The sequence below is a fragment of the Natrix helvetica genome, assembly GCF_964273705.1.
Source record: "Natrix helvetica genome assembly, chromosome: 5".
Taxonomy (NCBI): Eukaryota; Metazoa; Chordata; class Lepidosauria; order Squamata; family Natricidae; genus Natrix; species Natrix helvetica.
In genome coordinates, this window is record NC_138551.1 from 12,955,835 (window position 1) to 12,974,159 (window position 18,325).

Below are 18,325 nucleotides of genomic sequence, written 5' to 3' on the forward strand. Positions count from 1 at the left end.
ATGATTCATCTTATTAAAAATTCTTACATTGCTAAATATGGCACAGCTCATTCTAGTCACAGACCTGAAATAAACGCTGTGCAGAATAAAAATGAAATAAGCCAATGAGGGGTCCCTGTAAACATGTTACTAGTCATACTGTAATCATTTTCTAAACAAATCTTACTTCAAATTGAACGCAACCCTGTACCAAATAGGTAGGAATTTTAACCACTGAAATTCAGAGTTAAATCTGATAATCAGATTATACCTCTGATTTGCTCATCAAATCTAATCTATCGATCTACAAAGTGAACAGAGACAATCAAAGCCCACAGAAGCAACATATTCAAAATAATATTGATGTGAATTCAAGTTTCGGATGAAACAGAATGCCGGCCAGGCCTGCACCAGGCCTGCCAGGGAATCTACCACCATGATGTACAGTACTTAACCCGTGCAATAGCTTAATGACCGCAGCTGGGAGAGCCAGGATCTGGTCATTGAGTGAGTCAGTCATGTGGGCACCTCCCTTAATAACAGTTACAAATTATGACCCAAATTCCAGGCTAAATTGTGAGCTTACTTGTATATCTCTGTGCTTAGTTAAGGGGAGCTGGGGGAAAAGCTAAGGCAAGATGTCTGTGAAATATTGGATGGTGGCAGTTTGTCCTAGTGGTTAAGGCACCAAGCTATGAAGCAGGAGACTGTGAGTTCTGTCTTAGGCATGAAAGCTGACTGCGTAACTTGGGCCAATCACCAGGAGACTGTGAGTTCTAGTCCACCTTAGGCATAAAAGCTGGCTGAGTGACTTTGAGTGAGTCACCAGGAGATTGTGAGTTCTAGTCCCACTTTAGGCAGCTGCATGACTTGGGCCAGTCTCACTGTCTTAGCACAAGGTCTCTGACCAGGGATGGTATTCATTTACCTTTGCTACCAAATGTGAGCACACGTGAGCTCGATTCGCTCACACACGCCCCCTTCTGTGCATGCACAGGACCTTCCGCCCATGCACAGAGCATCAAAAATGGGACGTGATGATGTCTGGGTGGGTGGGCGGAGACTCCCACCACCGGCACTACTGGTTCGCCCGAACTGGATAGAACTGGCTGAATAGCACAACTGTCTCAGACTCATGAGACAAACCAGTCAGTCAATTCCACAATGTCAGGCAAGTGATGAATCAACACTCAGTTGACACCCCCCCCCCAAAAAACCCAGACCCTGCATTTGTGAGAAAACATTAGAGGGGGGGAGGAAAACTAGATGGTGCAGCATTTAAAGACCAGGTCCTTCCTAGGAGTTGTGAGAAGGTACAGAAGAACAGTGAGTAAAGCAACCACAGATTGCTCACGGCAGCTAGTCAACTATATCTCTCTGCATGGGTTCAAACAGTGGTGGGATTCAAATAATTTAATAACCAGTTATCTGCCCTAATGACCACCTGGGTAGGGGTGGCTTGGTGGTCATGTGACTGGGTGGGCATGGCCAATTCAATGTCACTCATGTCAATGGGCGCTTCGCCTTAGCTGTTACAAGGTAACAAGAGTTAATCGGAGAGGCAGTTTCTGTAAGTAGGGCAATAAAGATTAGGCTAGAAACAACACCAGAATGCTTCCTTCCTGCCTTCTTACAGGATTAGCCTTGTAAAGTGAAAAAACAAAACAAATGAGATTTCTTCCAATTACCAGTTCTACTGAATAGGTGCGAACCGGCTAAATCCCACCACTGGGTTCAAAGATGTCTGACTGCAGACATGATTGTGATATGTGTGTGGAGGTTCTCATTCACCCAGGTCATAATTGTCCCAAAGGTGCTTTTTATTTTAAAGGCAACTGATTTTTCTTTTAAGATGTTTTGCTTCTCATCTAAGAAGCCTCTGCACTTTGATCCGAAGAAGCTTCTTGGATGAGAAGCAAAACGTCTTAAAGAAAAAACAAAACGTCCAGCTGCCTTTAAAATAAAAGCACCTTTGGTGATAGACACCAATTCACCCAAATTTAAGTGCACGCAAAATGGTAGCCCCACGCCTTCTACCAGATTGTGAGGCATCCAAAATAGATGCTGGCAGGCCACATGAGCTGCATTTTCCGCACCTAGAATTTAAACAAAAAGCCCTCAAAGTGGCCATCCTACTGTCATTTTTAACATGACTAAAGAGGTTCATTATTATTAATTAGAGCCGCCCATTCTTGCAGACTCTTAAAATATATTACACACGCTCATTCTATGAAACCCATGGAGAATAAGCACATTAATTGCATTACATTAATCATACTCAACTACATTAATTATACTCATATCAACGTTTGCTCAAGAGAGCTTGCATTTCGGCAATATTTCTCTCTGGGTCTGAAGAACTTTGCCCAGACCTATTCTAAGGAAATAATTCTCAATTAAGTGCAAGAATTGTGTGATTTAATTTCCAGCCAAGACCATGCGCTATCAAGAAGAAATTTGTTTAAACCCTACAGATTTGAGAGTCCCTTGTCTGAAACGGTGTATTGCCGTGATGGCGAACCCATGCCACGCAGGTCACAGGTGGCACGCGGAGTCCTCTCTGCGGGCACGTGAGCCATCACCCAACTCAGCTCCACTGCTCAGGCAGGGGGGGGCACGTTGACGTGCCCCTCCCCCATGCCCCATTTTTGGTTTCAGGAGGCTTCAGGGAGGCCTGCTAGGCCCAAAAAGGGGTGCTGGGGGGCTTGCACTCATGTGTGAGGGAGAGCACTGGGGTCATGTGCACATGCGCATGGGGTGGGGTGCATTGCATTATGGATGTGGACATGTGCTTGCACGATGTTACACAAACACAATTTCGGCATGTGAGGAGAAAAGGGGTTGCCATCACTGGTGTAGCGTCTCCTACTTGAGAAAGGGGTTGGATTAGAAGACCTCAAAGGTCCCTTCCAGCTCTATCCTGATTGATTGATTGATTGATTAAGAGGAAGCCCATGCTTGAACTCAGTAGTTCCTGATACTTCCACTTCAAAAGAATACAGGAAGTTCTACTAAGATGGAATGAAATAATATGGGATAATAGGAATCTTAAATATATGTAACTGTCTTTATAATGGAGCATGTTAAGAGTTCTGTAAGAGGAAAACTCTAGTGAACAGAATAAGGGTTTGCAAGAGGAAGCTTCATCTAAAGGAAATCACACCTAGCCAAACCGCAGGCTTGAAGACAGGAAGCTTAGGCAGGAAACATAGATAGATTTGCAGGCTGTGGGCTTTTAGAAAATGTAACCAATCATGAAATGTCACAACCATGTACAAAAGAAAATGCAAAAGAATCCTTCAGGATTCAGTCTGTGCTTCCTTGTGTTGCGACTGGATCTATTGCGCAATAAACCTTTTCTGTTTGATCCCGGAATTCTGTGTCAGTTCCTATATTCCATAATACTACGGCAGTGATTCACGTAACAGTTATGGCAAGGAAGGTCATAAAATGGGGAAAAAACTCGCTTAATAACTGTTTTTCTTAGCAGCAGAAATGTTAGGCTTGATTGTGGTCACAAGTCAAGGATTATCTGGATGAGGCAGTCATAGAAAACATCCAGTTTCAACCACGGTTAGTTCCTGCCAATTAAAGTTCCCACTCCTGGGTTAAATGAGCCTATGATTTCATTTTCATAATTACTAAAATGTGGGTCTGAGTTAGGTAGTTAACCTATTGCCCCACCCCTCAAATAGATGCACCTTTGACCTAAATAAAGATAAATAAATCACATAATCCTTCTCCTCCTCTCTGCAGTTTTCCAAAATACATTTATAATGGTGCATGCTAAAAATAAAAAAAAGGTCAAACCAGGATAGAACTATGCCAGAGGTGTCCAAACCTGGCAACTTTAAGACTTGTGGACTTCAATTCCCAGAATTCCCCAGCCAGCTCTGGCTGGGGAATTCTGGGAATTGAAGTCCACAGTCTTAAAGTTGCCAAGTTTGGACACCCCTGAACTATGCAAATAGAGGCTGCCATTTCTGGGCACTATTAGGAGCCAAGGGAAAAGCACATAATTCACAAATGTTTCGCTAAGATTACAAAACTGTAGAGAGGGGCTAAGTGAAGGCCGGATAAAAGATTTGTGTCTGTCACTCATTAAATGGAATGGAACTGAAATCTAATCCCATATTTAGATAGTGGGACCACTCATCCTCCTGCTCCATTGCAGCCAATGAGCAAGCCAAAATGGGCCAGTGACAGTGGTGAAATTCAATTTTTTTTACTACTGGTTCTGTGGGCGTGGCTTGGTGGGCGTGGCAGGGGAAGGATACTGCAAAATCTCCATTCCCTCCCGATCAGTTGGGACTCAGGAGGCAGAGAATAGGTTGCACCTCTTCCACAGTCATCAACCATAATTCATATTAACTCAAGTATTTCAACTCAGATATACTTATACATATTACCATCATCATACCTCCATTTTCATTTTACTATAATTGTTTAAAAGTCCTTCATCGTAAAATATATCAAGATTTAAAACATAACCACATACTGGCATTTCATTTGCTATTTATAATATCCTCCAATAACACTGAATCCTTATGGCCTATTTTGGCTAAACATCCATAATATTTACTAACAAAAATTTCTAATCCTCCTTTCCAAATCACTGTTTATAATTTACATCCACTGGTTTTCTGTGATGAGCCGAAGGACAGAAAGAGGGAGTAGTGAGCTTCCTCCCATATTTGGGCATACCAGGGGTTGTAACACAAATACATACCTATTTCCCTGGCTCAGCTGATAAAAGGAGGAGAGCCTGTGGCTTAGTGGCTAAGACTCCTGCCTAATATGTAATACAGACCAGGTTCGAATCCCAGTAAGGGTATGGCTAGCTGATGAGAGCTAAATAGCTTGAAATGGATCTATACTAGTCTCCTTTTATTTATTTATCAGCACAAATACAACACAAACATTATATATATATATATATATATATATATATATATATATATATATATATATATATATATATATATATATATATATATATATATATATATATATATATATATATATATATATATATATATATATATATATACATACACACACACACACACACACACACACACACACACACACACATACATATATACTTATTTCCCTGGCTCAACTGATAAGGAGGCGATCCTGTCGCTTAGTGGCTAAGACTCCTGCCTGAGATATATAACAGCACAGGTTCAAATCCCAGTAAGGGTATGGCTAGCTGATGAGAGCTAATTAGCTCGAAATAGATCTATACTAGTCTCCCTTTATTTATTTATCAGTACAAATACAACACAAATATAAAAGGCAACATTAAAAATAAAAATATGGTTTTCTGCCTGCATGGTCTTCTGTGATGAAGCCGAAGGACAGAAAGAGGGAGTGTGACCTTCCTCCCATATTTAGGCATACCAGGGGTTGTAACACAATATATATATATATATATATATATATATATATATATATATATATATATATATATATATATATATATATATATATATATATATATATATATATATATATATGTTGTAATTATACTGATAAATAATGTATATGTATATGTGTATATATATATATATATATATATATATATATATATATATATATATATATATATGTTGTAATTATACTGATAAATAATGTATATGTATATGTATATATATATATATATATATATATATATATATATATATATATATATATATATATATATATATATATATATATATATATATATATATATATGTTATTATCATTATCCCTCCTTTATTTGACTGTCCTTTATCATAACATTTTCCCCCCAATAAACAAAACTTAACTAAATTTAACTTAGTTCTTTTTTATTAACCTTTAAATATAACCCCCCAAAATTATAATCTTCCTTTCATAGGTACCATTCAATATTCATATCCAATTATTACTCATAGCAATACACATGTATACATTATTATCATTATCAATTATTTATTTAACTATATCTATTCTCACTAAATTTCACTAAGTTTAACTAGTTTTAGATTATACATTTTCATCTATCAACCTGTATCTTTCCAGTAGCAAAACAATCTCATGTCTTCTGCCATTTGTGGTATCAGTCCTCTAATCATCTCCTTAATCAAACTTGTATGGACTCCTCTTTGCAACTCATTGCTTATTAAGTCTCTCATGTAATTTCGATGCCCTTCTTCTGTTTCCTTAATCAGCTTATCTTTAATTGTCAGTGGTGTTTTCAATGACGTAGCTAACAAAATTTCTCTTTTTAAATCCATAAATTCTTTTATTTTTTCTTCTTCTGTATCTTGCCATCTGGAGTAGAGTTCCCTCCATTTAATTCCTCTTTCCGTATTCCACTCTTTCCATTTCCAGACACAAACCAATCACCATAGATATCAGAGGATTTAATTTCTTTGTAGTCATTTTTCTCTTTGGTTTTTAGGACTCTAACCTCTACTTTTTCCACTTGATAAACATCTCCAACTTCTTCATCATATTTTACTGTTAGATGTTCTAGATTTTCCAACTTCTTCTCCGTCCTCTCAAATGTGTTTGATAATTTCTGAATTTCTAACAATATCTTTTGCAAACTTAATGTTTCTTTCTGCTGTTGAGATTGTGCCATTATCTCCAGCTGACAAGCACTGCTGCTCTAGCTTGACTCTCTGAGTCAAGCCTCACCTATGATGCTGCCGCCTGCCAGCCACCATCCTGCTACCAGCCTCAAGCCAAGTCACCAATGTTGTTGGACTTACCTTTTTTGCCGCCACCGCATGTCGGGGAGAGTCCTCCTGATGTCACCCGGAGCTCAACTCCCCTGGGGGAGGAGCTACCACGGGCACGTCCTGCCTCTTTGCCGGCAGCACTGATACTGCAGCGTGCAACCTATTTACGCAACTATGCTTGCACCACATCCGTGCATGCACCTCGCTGGGGGGTAAGGAATATTGTGTCCTCGACTTGCGACCGGTCTTAAGTTCTCGACTTATGATTGACGGCAAGTCCTCAACTTACGACTGACAGCCGGCAACAGCTGAGCCACGCCTGATTGGCTAGGGCGCGGCTGGCTGAGAGCGGGCTGTTTTCTACAACCTCATTGGTTGCCCTGCCTGACAGCTCTAGTATAAATAGCTGTCAGGCAGGGAAAGGTTCCATCTGTATATAGTTGATGTTGATTCTTGTCTGTTAGCAATAAAGCTGTTCTAATTACCTCAGCCGCTCCACGCCTCATCTGTCCATAGCAGCTTTTAACACTCAGGGGGTGCATGGGGCTGCCCAGCGCCCCCACCCAGCTCCTTTTTAACTGGCAGAGGGCTGCAGGAGGCCATCATGGCTGGCTACAGCCATCCTATCCCTCCCCCAGGTCAAACACAACCCTGATGCGGCCCTCAATGAAATTGAGTTTGACATCGCTGAGCTAGGACTAAATACCGTATTTTTGGAGTATAAGCCGCACCTTTACCCCCCAAAAAGAGGGTGAAAATCTGGGGTTAGGGTTAGGATTAAATACCATATTTTTGGAGTATAAGACACACCTTTACCCCCCCCCCCAAAGAGGGTGAAAATCTGGGGGCGTCTTATACACTGAATACAGCATTTGTGACCTCCCAAAACCCTGCCCCCTATGCAAAAATGGAAGTGCAGAGGGTTTGGGAGGCCTGCAAAGTGCTCCTGGGGACGGGGGGGGGGTCACAAAAATGAACAGAAAATGGGCCATGTTTTGCTCGTTTTTGGCCCCCCCAGCCCCTAGGAGCATTCTACAAGCCTCCCAAAGCCTATTCATGCCCCGTTTTTCACAAAAAACAAGGCGTGCAGCGGGTTTGGGAGGCCTGCAGAGATCAAAAACTATTTTAAAAATTTACCTCTTCAAAATCTTGGTACGTTTTATACTCCAGTGCATTTTATACTCTGAAAAATATGGTATTTCCAAACAAGTGTAAAAGCAAAAATAATGGATTTGTTTACCAAACGGATCCGGGTTCTTACTTCTTAAAAGTCTGGCTTTGAATCCCCGGCATATTTGTGATGCTAAATTAGTGTTTGCCCCCGTTTGTTTGTTTTTTGAAAGTCCATCTTTAACAGCTCCACAGCAAGCGGAATACCTTCACAGTGAGATGGCTGGCATATAAATTTAATAAATAAATACATTCTACACTGAAGCTGAGTAGGTATGAATCATATTTTGTTTTGCTTAATTCATCTTTCAACCCTTAACATTACAACATAATCTTCATAAATGGGATGAAAAAAATTGAGGGGGATAGAGAGAGAGAGACAGAGACAGACAGACACACAGAGAGAGACAGAGACAGAGACAGAGAGACAGAGAAAGAAAGAAAGAGAGAGAGAGAGAGAAAGGGAGAAAGGAAGAAAGAAAGAAAGAAAGAAAGAAAGAAAGAAAGAAAGAAAGAAAGAAAGAAAGAAAGAAGAAAGAAAGAAAGAAAGAAAGAAAGAAAGAAAGAAAGAAAGAAAGAAAGAAAGAAAGGGGATGTGACAGAAGATAAAATGCACAATTACTTCAGCTGATCCCTAAAGCTCAAAACATGCCATAACTTTCCATAAAATTTTTCACCCAGTTCATTTCTTCTCAGGGGTCTCATTGCTTCTTCATCTCTTAAAAGGCCAGAGGAAATTAACAATAAAAAGGGTCATAACCAAAACAGATAATTTGCAAGCACATATATGCACATATAGTGACCTCTACCAAGTTAAACCCTGCTAATTTCAGAAAAGCAAATGTGGGTTATAAACACCGCATTTAATCCCAGCAAAAGCCACCAGGTTTTTAGCATTGAGAAAGATAGAAAACGTGTTATCAATTTATTCAGAATGAAGGGCTTGGGTTCAACAAGCAAAGACCAACTCAAGAGTCAGAAATTAGTTCCTCCATTGTTCTGTCTTTCTGTGGGATTTTCAGCAACACAAAGAAAGGATTCATGATTGAGTTTACTAAGCCATGCAAAGTGTTTGTAGGGTACATCAAGGGGGAGGGGGGAAACAGACAATACATAAATCCCAAAGAAATTGTCAACGCAATGCGGGAATCCCTCCACAGGACTGCAGTTTATAAAGTGATATTTTATTTTATTTTTAATTATTTTTTAAAAATTATATAAATTTAATTTTTTATAAAATTTAAAAGCCTCCCCCATCAGTTATAGAATTTGCATTTAAACCGGTGTGAATCAATGCTCAAAAACATAAAAATGCATGCACCTAGGTTAGTCAGAAGAAGGATGTGAAAACAGCTCTTTACAATACCTAAAAATAGCTTGGTGTTTCTCCTTTTTGGTAAAGCTCCACCAGATGCCCCTGTTACCTTCTGAAAAGAAAGAAAGAAAGAAAAAATAGATAAAAAAGAAGAGGAAGAGAAGGAAGAGGAAGAATAAAGTTTTTTTAAAAAAATATTTTGTTGCTACAAAGTGTCCCCCTCCCCATATATATTCATAAAAAATTAGAAACCCCACATAAAAGCAGTCTGCATTGATACTCAGGTGTAAAATGGACACTATTATTTCCAGTAACTAGAAATTGATTCTATTGCATCACACAGAGTTGTCATAAAAGCAGATTCAAAACAGCAACAATGACCATGATAATAGAATCACTAGTTAATTATTGCACATTGTTGATAGCTTAGTCATGGCACACAGATGCTAAGACCTAACAGGGATTTAAAAGAAAGTATTCCAACAGGGGCAGATTCATTCTTTCCTGAAAAGGTAGCCTTGTCTTTCTTTTACTTACCAGCTTTTTAAAGAAAGCTTTCATCCTGCCTCTTAAGTTCAGCCTTCTCCAACCCAGTTGCCCTCTAAATACGTGGACTTCAACAGTCAGAATTCCACAGAAAAAAAAGCCCTTGTTAAAAATGATGCATGCAAATTCCACGCGGTTGAAGGACATTCATATTGCAGAAAGTTGTTCTACTCAACCTAGATTCATCCCCAAACAGAAAAATCAAGTGCCACTAATGCCCTATTCTATTCTATTCTATTCTATTCTATTCTATTCTATTCATATATAAATGGCTGTGTGTCTGTGTGTATGTTCTGTATAACTCTGAAATGCCTCAATCAAATTTCAACCAAACTTGATACACAGATGACTTACTCTCTGCAAACAAATACTGTGTGGGTAAGACACTCCTAACACCTCGTGGTGTATGTGTTCTGTTAAGATACAGCCTGTTGTCCTTTAAAACGGCTTCTACCGTACTGCCTTAAAATGGCTTCTACTGTACAGCGCTGTGGAGTTGCCATGGTAATGGCTTCACAGTACTCCACAAGGGAGCTGCCTCTGGTAAGGGGAAAAATCCAACATTAGAAAGTGCGGCGACGTTCATGGAAGGAGGGTTGGGTTAAATAAATACACGGGAAGCGCAGGGTTATCAGCTAGCGTATTATAAAATATGATTGTTGGCCATATGTTTCATTCATGTGAAGGCACAGAGAGCACTCACATCATGCACCAACCTTTCTCAAATCCATGTTGGCTCAGGATGACAAACTTTGCAATTCAATATATTAAGAGAACATCAGGTGGAAGAAGACTGCCAAAGACTTTGTAGCTGATTTAATAATTTCCTTTCCCCCTCCCCTCTTAAAAAATCGTGGGAACTGAGGCTCAACTTATCCTGCCACCATCACAAAAATGCAATGAGAAGTGCACGCAGTTCAGTTGGGATTACTTTGAGCATACTGACATTGTACTCCATCACACCTGGGCAGGACTAACATACAGAAGGCTATCTTGAAACATAAAATTTGGATCATAAGCTCCAAAAAATATCATCACTTTTTGGAATATAAATATATATCATTTTCTTAACATCTTTTCAAAAGCTGAGAACATTTGCTACTACTAAATGTAGAAGTAGCAGTGGAAATTACAACAAACGTAAACTTTTAAAAGAAAGAGGCATACAAAGTCGGTAGAAGATAATACATCAACAATGTTTGGCCCTGAAAGATATTCTCATTTTATTAACTGGGTATAATTTTTGACCATGCATCATAGTATTTCTTGAAGCTGCACCTGCTAGACACCTGTCCATAAAAGTATTAAAAAGTAGAGTTCTCTCTAGGATCAAATCTGTTCTTTGGGAGTAAGCAAATACCACCCAATAAATTTAAATAATTACACAAAGCAATGCTTTAAATAATTTAGCATGCTAGACCACCTGTTGCTGATGGTATAGTATGTTAATCTCAAAGTAAATTCAATTAACAATTGAAATCAGCCATTAAAAGACCTGTCCAAAAAGATGTTTATCAAGGTAGCATATTTATTAACCTTCTATTTTAAAAAAATGCTTGCCCCTCAATTCTGCAGAATACAAGCCAAAGACCAGGGAACCCAACAAAGAAGGTAGGAGTTGATAAACAAGCTTACAGCAAACAACAGGAGACCCTCTGTATTTTGTCAATTAATCAGGGGTGGGCTGCTGGGGGTTCGGGAGAACCTCTAGTTAAGATTCTGTGCAGTTCGGAAATCCCACTCCTGGCTGGCCCCACCCACCCCACCCTGCCCCTCCCATGAGTCCCCAAGTGGCCTGATTTGGATGCAGGTAAGAGCAGGGTGCGCTCAGAGGCTCGGGGAGGGAGAAAAATGACCTACCAGAAGTTCGGGAAGGCTGAAAATGGGCCCATTTCTGACCTCCAGAGGGCCTCCGGAGCCTGGGGAGGCCGTTATCACCCTCCCGGAGGCTCAAGGAAAGCCTCCAGAGCCCAGGGAGGGCAGAAACGCTTCCCCTTGCCATAGTGCAGGAGGCCGACTGGGCCATGCCCACCCAGCAACCGGGCAGAGAACCCCTTGCTAAAAATTTTGAAGTCCACCCCTGAATGAATCTATAGGTTCGTATAAAAAGAACCTGAACCTTAACCTTTTAGAGCAGCGGTGTATAACCCGGGCAACTTTTAAGACGTGTGCTTCCAGAATTCCCGAGCCATTAGAAATTCTGGGAGTTGAAGTCCATCAGTCTTAAATTTACTAAGGTTCAACTCCCCGATTTAGAGCTTTAAAGGGAATAATCACACATTTATATTTTGCCAAGTAACAAATCGGCATCCAGTGCAGTGCCTTAAGAAAAGACACAACATCGCCTTTTGAATTTTGCTCAAGATCCCAAGGCTACCGAATTCTTTTATCAACCAAAGTTTCCAGGCAAGATATGGGCCTTCTCTTTATGATAGTCAACCTATGACATAAATGGCACACTTTTAAGGCCATGTTTTCTCAGAAAGTGATGTAACTAATGCACTAATAAAAGGTGATGAACTTTGTTCCTGCTTATTGCCTCTAATTGGGAAACCTGAGAAGAATTGGATCCAGACAGAATATAATCCTGTTACCACATATAATCTAATCTAATCCAGTCTAATTTAAATCTAATCCAATTCCAACCTTCTTTGTTATTATTAGCATGCCAACTATATGTTACAAACCTACATTACAAACCTGCAAATATTTGTGGAAAACATTTGTGCCCTAAATTTAATATACGCACACCTATACTTAATACAATATGTATTGGTATTTTATATATATACCAATTATATATATAATCTAGATAGATAGATAGATAGATAGATAGATAGATAGATAGATAGATAGATAGATGATAGATAGATAGATAATAATTTATAATCTATAATTACTATCTGCAAAGCATTCATACAATTAATAAAAGAGAACAACTAGTTATATGCAATTTTTATTTACAGTCCAAAGATTTTTTTTAAAAAAATTTAAACTTTTAACAAAAAGTTCATATATGAATACTAAAGATGGTGCAAGTTTTGAGATTTGAAGGCGGGGGGAGTGCTTCAGAACATACATGTCATCTGTCAGGAACTCCTTAAATCAAAAAGATATTTTCTTGAGACTACTCTGCAACTGTGTGGGGCAGCTATATAGTCCCAGCAAAAGTTACAACAACTTTAAGGAGTTAGTGATTTGTTCTATGCAAACACCCACATCTTTCCCCCTTCACATTCAAAGTGCTGCTTAGATCTCTTAACTATACATCTTGAAAGCAAAATTTCAAAGAAAAGGAGGACACAGGTCGTTTTTAGAAATCCTACAAAGTCTTCCAGGTTCACTAACTTTCAAAAACTGAGCTGCAGGGACGTAAAGAGTGGGGTAAGCATGCAGGAGTGTGGGAAGAGGTCAAAAAAGTCAAGATGGCAGCCACAGTTATGTGATCATAGTTACTATCTTGACTTTGATTAACCCCTCATGAATGTCTCTATAGCTCTGCATACCAACATTCCTGTTGAGATTGAAGTCTACAAATACATATATTTCCACCAATCTTTATCACATCTTCTTTCTTTTTTTTTACTTGTAGGCAAAAATGTAGTTCCACTTCCTAATATTAAACTAAAATAATTAGAATAGTACACAGACACCTTGTTCTTGTGATGGGTTTAAGCACCAAGTGTTCTATTATTACAGAATTACTAAATAAATACATAAGCATCTATTTGCCTTGGCTACTATGAAAAAGACTCACAAAATAGGTGACGTTTCCAAAAATGTGGCCCACAGGTGACCTTCAGCCTAGCAATGGCACTTCTGAAATCCACAGAGACCTCCCCGCCACACACACAAGTAAACAAGCCCAAAAATTTAACCTCCTTTTTTCAATTGTTTTGGAGGTTAAAGGAAGCTTAAAAACCTTTCCATTGCCTAAAATATACAGAGTGCTAAAAAAAAAAAATCCCATGCAAAACTTTTTGCAGCCAGCCAGGAAATTAAATAAATGATTATAAATTAAGTCTAAAGTAGACTGCAATCACAACAACTGCTTAGCTAAACAGAGAAAACTTAGCTAATAAGTGATGCAAGCAATTAAATCAAATAGTGAATGGATAAATAAGAACAACTGGAAATTATGGAAAATAGATACCGATAATGTTCCTTGATCACAAGGTGATCACATGACCCCACTGCAACCGTCATAAATATGACTCAATTAGCAAGCACCCTAATATAAATCCCGTCCTACAATGGTCATAAGTGTAACAAATGGCCATAAGTCCTTTGTTTCAGTACCGTTGAACAGTCACTAAGTGAATTGTTGTAAACCAAGGACTACTTGTATACAGAATGCCTTCATCTGCATTGGTGTGTCTAATCAATAACAGAAGAACACAAAGCTGTAAAAGTTGAATCATCTTTGATCCAACACAACCGGTAAATATTGTACATTAGCTTCTGTGGTCAAGTGCCTGACAAGTTTACTGTAGTTCCTACTAATGTGTAAACAATCTTCAAGCCAAACCTGCTGATACATAGCTTCAATAGTTTTCTACAACTTGCTGGAAAGATTTCCAAGAAACCGGAAAGGACATTGCTGGATTCTAAAGTTACCACTGTAAATTAAAATTAGTATTATCTTCGATTCCAAAAATACAGCACTGTAACCAGGCAATGCAATCCTAGGCTGCATTATCAGAAGGATACAATCAAGATCCCGCGAAGCTCTAGTACTGCTTTACAAAGCCTTAGTAAAACCACACTTGAAAAACTGCATCTACTTCTGGTCACTACAATATAAAAACGATATTGAGACTCCGGAAAAGAGCAGAGAAGAGCAACAAGAATGATTAGGGGGCTGGAAGCTAAAACACACGAAGAACGGTTGCAGCAATTAAGTCTGGTGAAAAGAAGGACTAGGGGAGACATGACAATGGTGTTCCAATATTTGAGGGGCTCCTACAAAGACAAGGCGGGGTCAAACTATCCTCCAAAGCACCAAGACAAGAACCAGCGGATGGATGGAAACTAACCAAGGAGGGAAGCCACCTAGAAGGAAGGAGAAATAATTTCCTAACGGTGAGAGCAATCAACCAATGGAACAACTTGCCTTCAGAAGTTCCATCATCTGAGGATTTCAAAAAGAAACTGGACAATCATTTATCTGGAATGGTATAAGGCAGTGATGGCTAACCTTTTTGTCGTTGCATGCCCAAAGTGCACATAGCACTCGCGTGCACCTGTACCCATAATGCAATGCGTGCATGCACCCGCCCCGTCCCCTCATGCATGCATCCTGCCCTCCCCACCCATTTTTGGTTTCCAGGTTGGTGTAGGAGGCTTTCTTGGCCCAAAACGGGGCGCTGGAGGGCTGCGTACGCCCACCCCCCGTGTCCCATTTTGGGCCCGGAAGGCCTCCTGCACCAAGCTGGAAACCAAAACGGCACAGGAGTGCTGTACAAGGCCCAAAAATGCAATGCGAGCACCCCCACACATGCACGCACATGTCCCCCCCACATGCGCCCTGTCCCTGATGAGTGCGTGGCAGAGACTCGAAGACCATCTGGCCAGCGGGAGGCATGTGTGCATATGTGGTGGAACTGGGCTGGGGCAACGGCTGATGTGCCCTCAGAGAGCATTCTGCGTGCCACAAGTTTACCATCACAGATATATTGTCTCCTGATCGAGCAGGGGGTTGAACTAGAAAACCTCCAAGGTTCCTTCCAACTCTATTATATTCTAAGCGCCCCTGAAGTGCTCCGTCTCTGGTAATTTCCAGAAAGTTCAAGGAATCTACCTCCTAGAAAGAGAATCCAATCAAGCACAAGATTTTTGCACTGCACAATATGTAACTGTGTGTGTTGTGATTCCCCACCACGCACCCACTTATCTATTAAAGCTCCAGAATCTGGCAGATACAATCTTTCCTTTCTTAACTTCCCAGAGCGATTGGTAAGTGCTTTGCTACACAACCATCAAAGCCATTTTTTTATAACGCAAAGTTGGATAACGAGAGCCGCTGGTGCCAGCTGCTACAAAGCTGATCCTTGCAGGGAAGTTATTTCTAACGCAATTACAAAATGCTTGCAAGGATTCGAAACTGTACTTAGCAAGAAGAATTCGATATAAATGTCAAAACAGATAATAAAATACTCCGCATCTACCCAAGCATGCCCTAAACGGCATTATATTTATACAGTGAGGGCCGCCACAGCAGAATAAATCAAACATGTAAAAAGAGCTGAGATTTCTTGTCATAAACCGTGAATTGCCAAAAACTTAGAATGTGGCATTTCCAGAAGGGATGATGCTCACCAAACAGAAAAGAAAGAAAGAAAATCACAGAACAATTATGTCTTTTTTGTCCCTTTCACACATTTTCTCTCCTAACAAAAGTTGACAGACAAAGCAGTAAGGAAATGTATGAACCAGAGACCTGCATGATTAATCTGGAAGCATTTATAAAATAACAGAAAGTAAGCTGAGATGATTAACAAGTGTATTTTTCACCTGAGCCATCAATTTATTTATTTGAATCCAGCCTTTATTATTTTTACAAATAACTCCAAAGTAGCCAACACATTCCTCCTCTGATTTTCCTCACAACAATCCTATGTGGTGTCTATTATTGGTTATCCCAAAGGTGGTTTTTTCAAGAGACAACTGGACTTCCTTTGTTTTTCCTTGAAGACGTTTTGCTTCTTATCAGTGGTGGGTTTCCGGATCCCTGTGCAATTGGTACGGTGCAATGGGGCCAGGCATCCACCGTATGAACGTGCGCAGTGCACATGCACAAATACACAGTGCCCGCATGCATACTTTAGCTTAAGAGAAAGAAGGACTAGGGGAGACATGATAGCAGTGTTCCAATATCTCAGGGGTTGCCACAAAGAAGAGGGAGTCAAACTATTCTCCAAAGCACCTGAGGGTAGAACAAGAAGCAATGGGTGGAAACTAATCAAGGAGAGAAGCAACTTAGAACTGAGGAGAAACTTCCTGACAGTGAGAACAATTAATCAGTGGAACAGCTTGCCTCCAGAAGTTGTGAATGCCCCAACACTGGAAGTCTTTAAGAAGATGTTGGATAGCTATTTGTCTGAAACGGTATAGGGTTTCCTGCCTAGGCAGGGGGTTGGACTAGAAGACCTCCAAGGTCCCTTCCAACTCTACTATTGTATTGCATTGTATTGTATTGTATTGTACTTAATGCCTGCGACACTCCTCAACATCTCTGCGACGCTCCAACTGCAGTGTAGAAGCCTCTTGTTCGTCCTCTATTTTTGCATCCATTTTTCATTCATTCATTGGGAGGCAAATCCTTCTAATATATATTTCATACAAGACCCCCTTCCTTTTCACTGAAGTTAGTTCTATTTTAATTTCTTTCACTTTTTTTCCTCTTTTTTCCTCCCTCTCCTTTTTTTCCAAGATCTACTTTTGACAGGACCAAAAACTGTCCTATCCTGTATTCAGAACCTTTTATTGACCTGTTTTTCATGACTAATTCTTTCATGATTGTTTTGCCAGGAACAATTAAATTGTGTCCTCCTGGGTTTTTGAAAAGCTATAAAGGATATTTTATCGCTTTTAGCCTGGCTTTGAGATTTGTTGTGTTGTAAAGTTCTCTTCCCGCAGGAGAATGTGAGACCTTCAAAATAAAATAAGAAGCACAAGTATGAATCTATCCTGATGCCATGCATCTATCATTATTGTAAAACTACACTATTAGAATCTTGCAAGATTGAAAGAAGTTATCCTCCTCTTCTTTTATTGTCCAGAAAACTGGGAGGGGGGTTTCTTTCCGAAATGCCTGTTGTGCCTCTTTTCTTTCTATGGACTCAGAAATCTTTTTTATTGCTTATTGACCAGATTGGTTCTTCCTCCTGCCTCCCAAGGTCTTTCCCAGTGGTGGGTTCCAGATCCTGTTGCAATCAGTACAGTGCAACGGGGCCGGGCTTCCACCACATGAATGTGCACAAAGCGCACATGTGTACTTACTGGTCGCGACACTCTGTGATGCCTCTGTGATGCTCCAGGTGCTTGGCGGAGCGCCACGCAAGTGCCATACGCTCCATGTGTGTGCGCGGAAGCCCCGTAAAAATACCGGTAAGGAGCGCGGGCGGGCAGGCGGGCCCTCTAGAGCACCGTACCGGAACGGTACCTGGTGCTCCCTGCAGGCACCAGTATGCCTGTACCAGGGCGTACCGGTCGTAACCCACCCCTGGTCTTTCCCATATACCCATGATAGCGAACCTATGGAACATGTGCCGGAAGTGGCCCACAGAGCCATCTCTCTAGGCATGCAAGCCATCACCCATTGCTCTTCCGGGTTCCGGCGTGCGGGCCATCTGGTTTTCATGCATGCGGGAGCGTCAGAAACCACAAGAGCAGCCGCCTAGTTCCTCCGATTTCCAGTGTGTGCATTCGCACCAGCCACCTAGTCTTCCGGTTTCTGATGCACATTCACAGGCGAAGACCAGCTGGCTGGTGCACATGAGCATACCAGAAACTGGAGGATCACTTTCCCACATGTGCACCGGGAGGCTGATCTTCTGGTTTCTGGCATGCACTCATGCACTCCCGTTACCGAAAAGGT

The 18,325-nt window shown here is 40.4% G+C and overlaps 1 protein-coding gene across 5 annotated transcripts in view; it reads right to left on the reverse strand.

The window, feature by feature from the left end:
• Positions 1-18,325, reverse strand: part of USP13 (ubiquitin specific peptidase 13) — a 120,449-nt gene that overhangs the window by 72,899 nt on the left and 29,225 nt on the right. For 4 of the 5 annotated variants that reach the window (XM_081954213.1, XM_081954214.1, XM_081954215.1 and 1 more), the window contains exon 3: positions 9,232-9,292. The exons of the other annotated variant lie outside the window; for it this stretch is intronic. In XM_081954213.1, the coding sequence (XP_081810339.1) occupies positions 9,232-9,292 (61 nt within the window). The remainder of the gene's footprint in view (positions 1-9,231; positions 9,293-18,325) is intronic. 5 annotated transcript variants of the gene reach the window in all.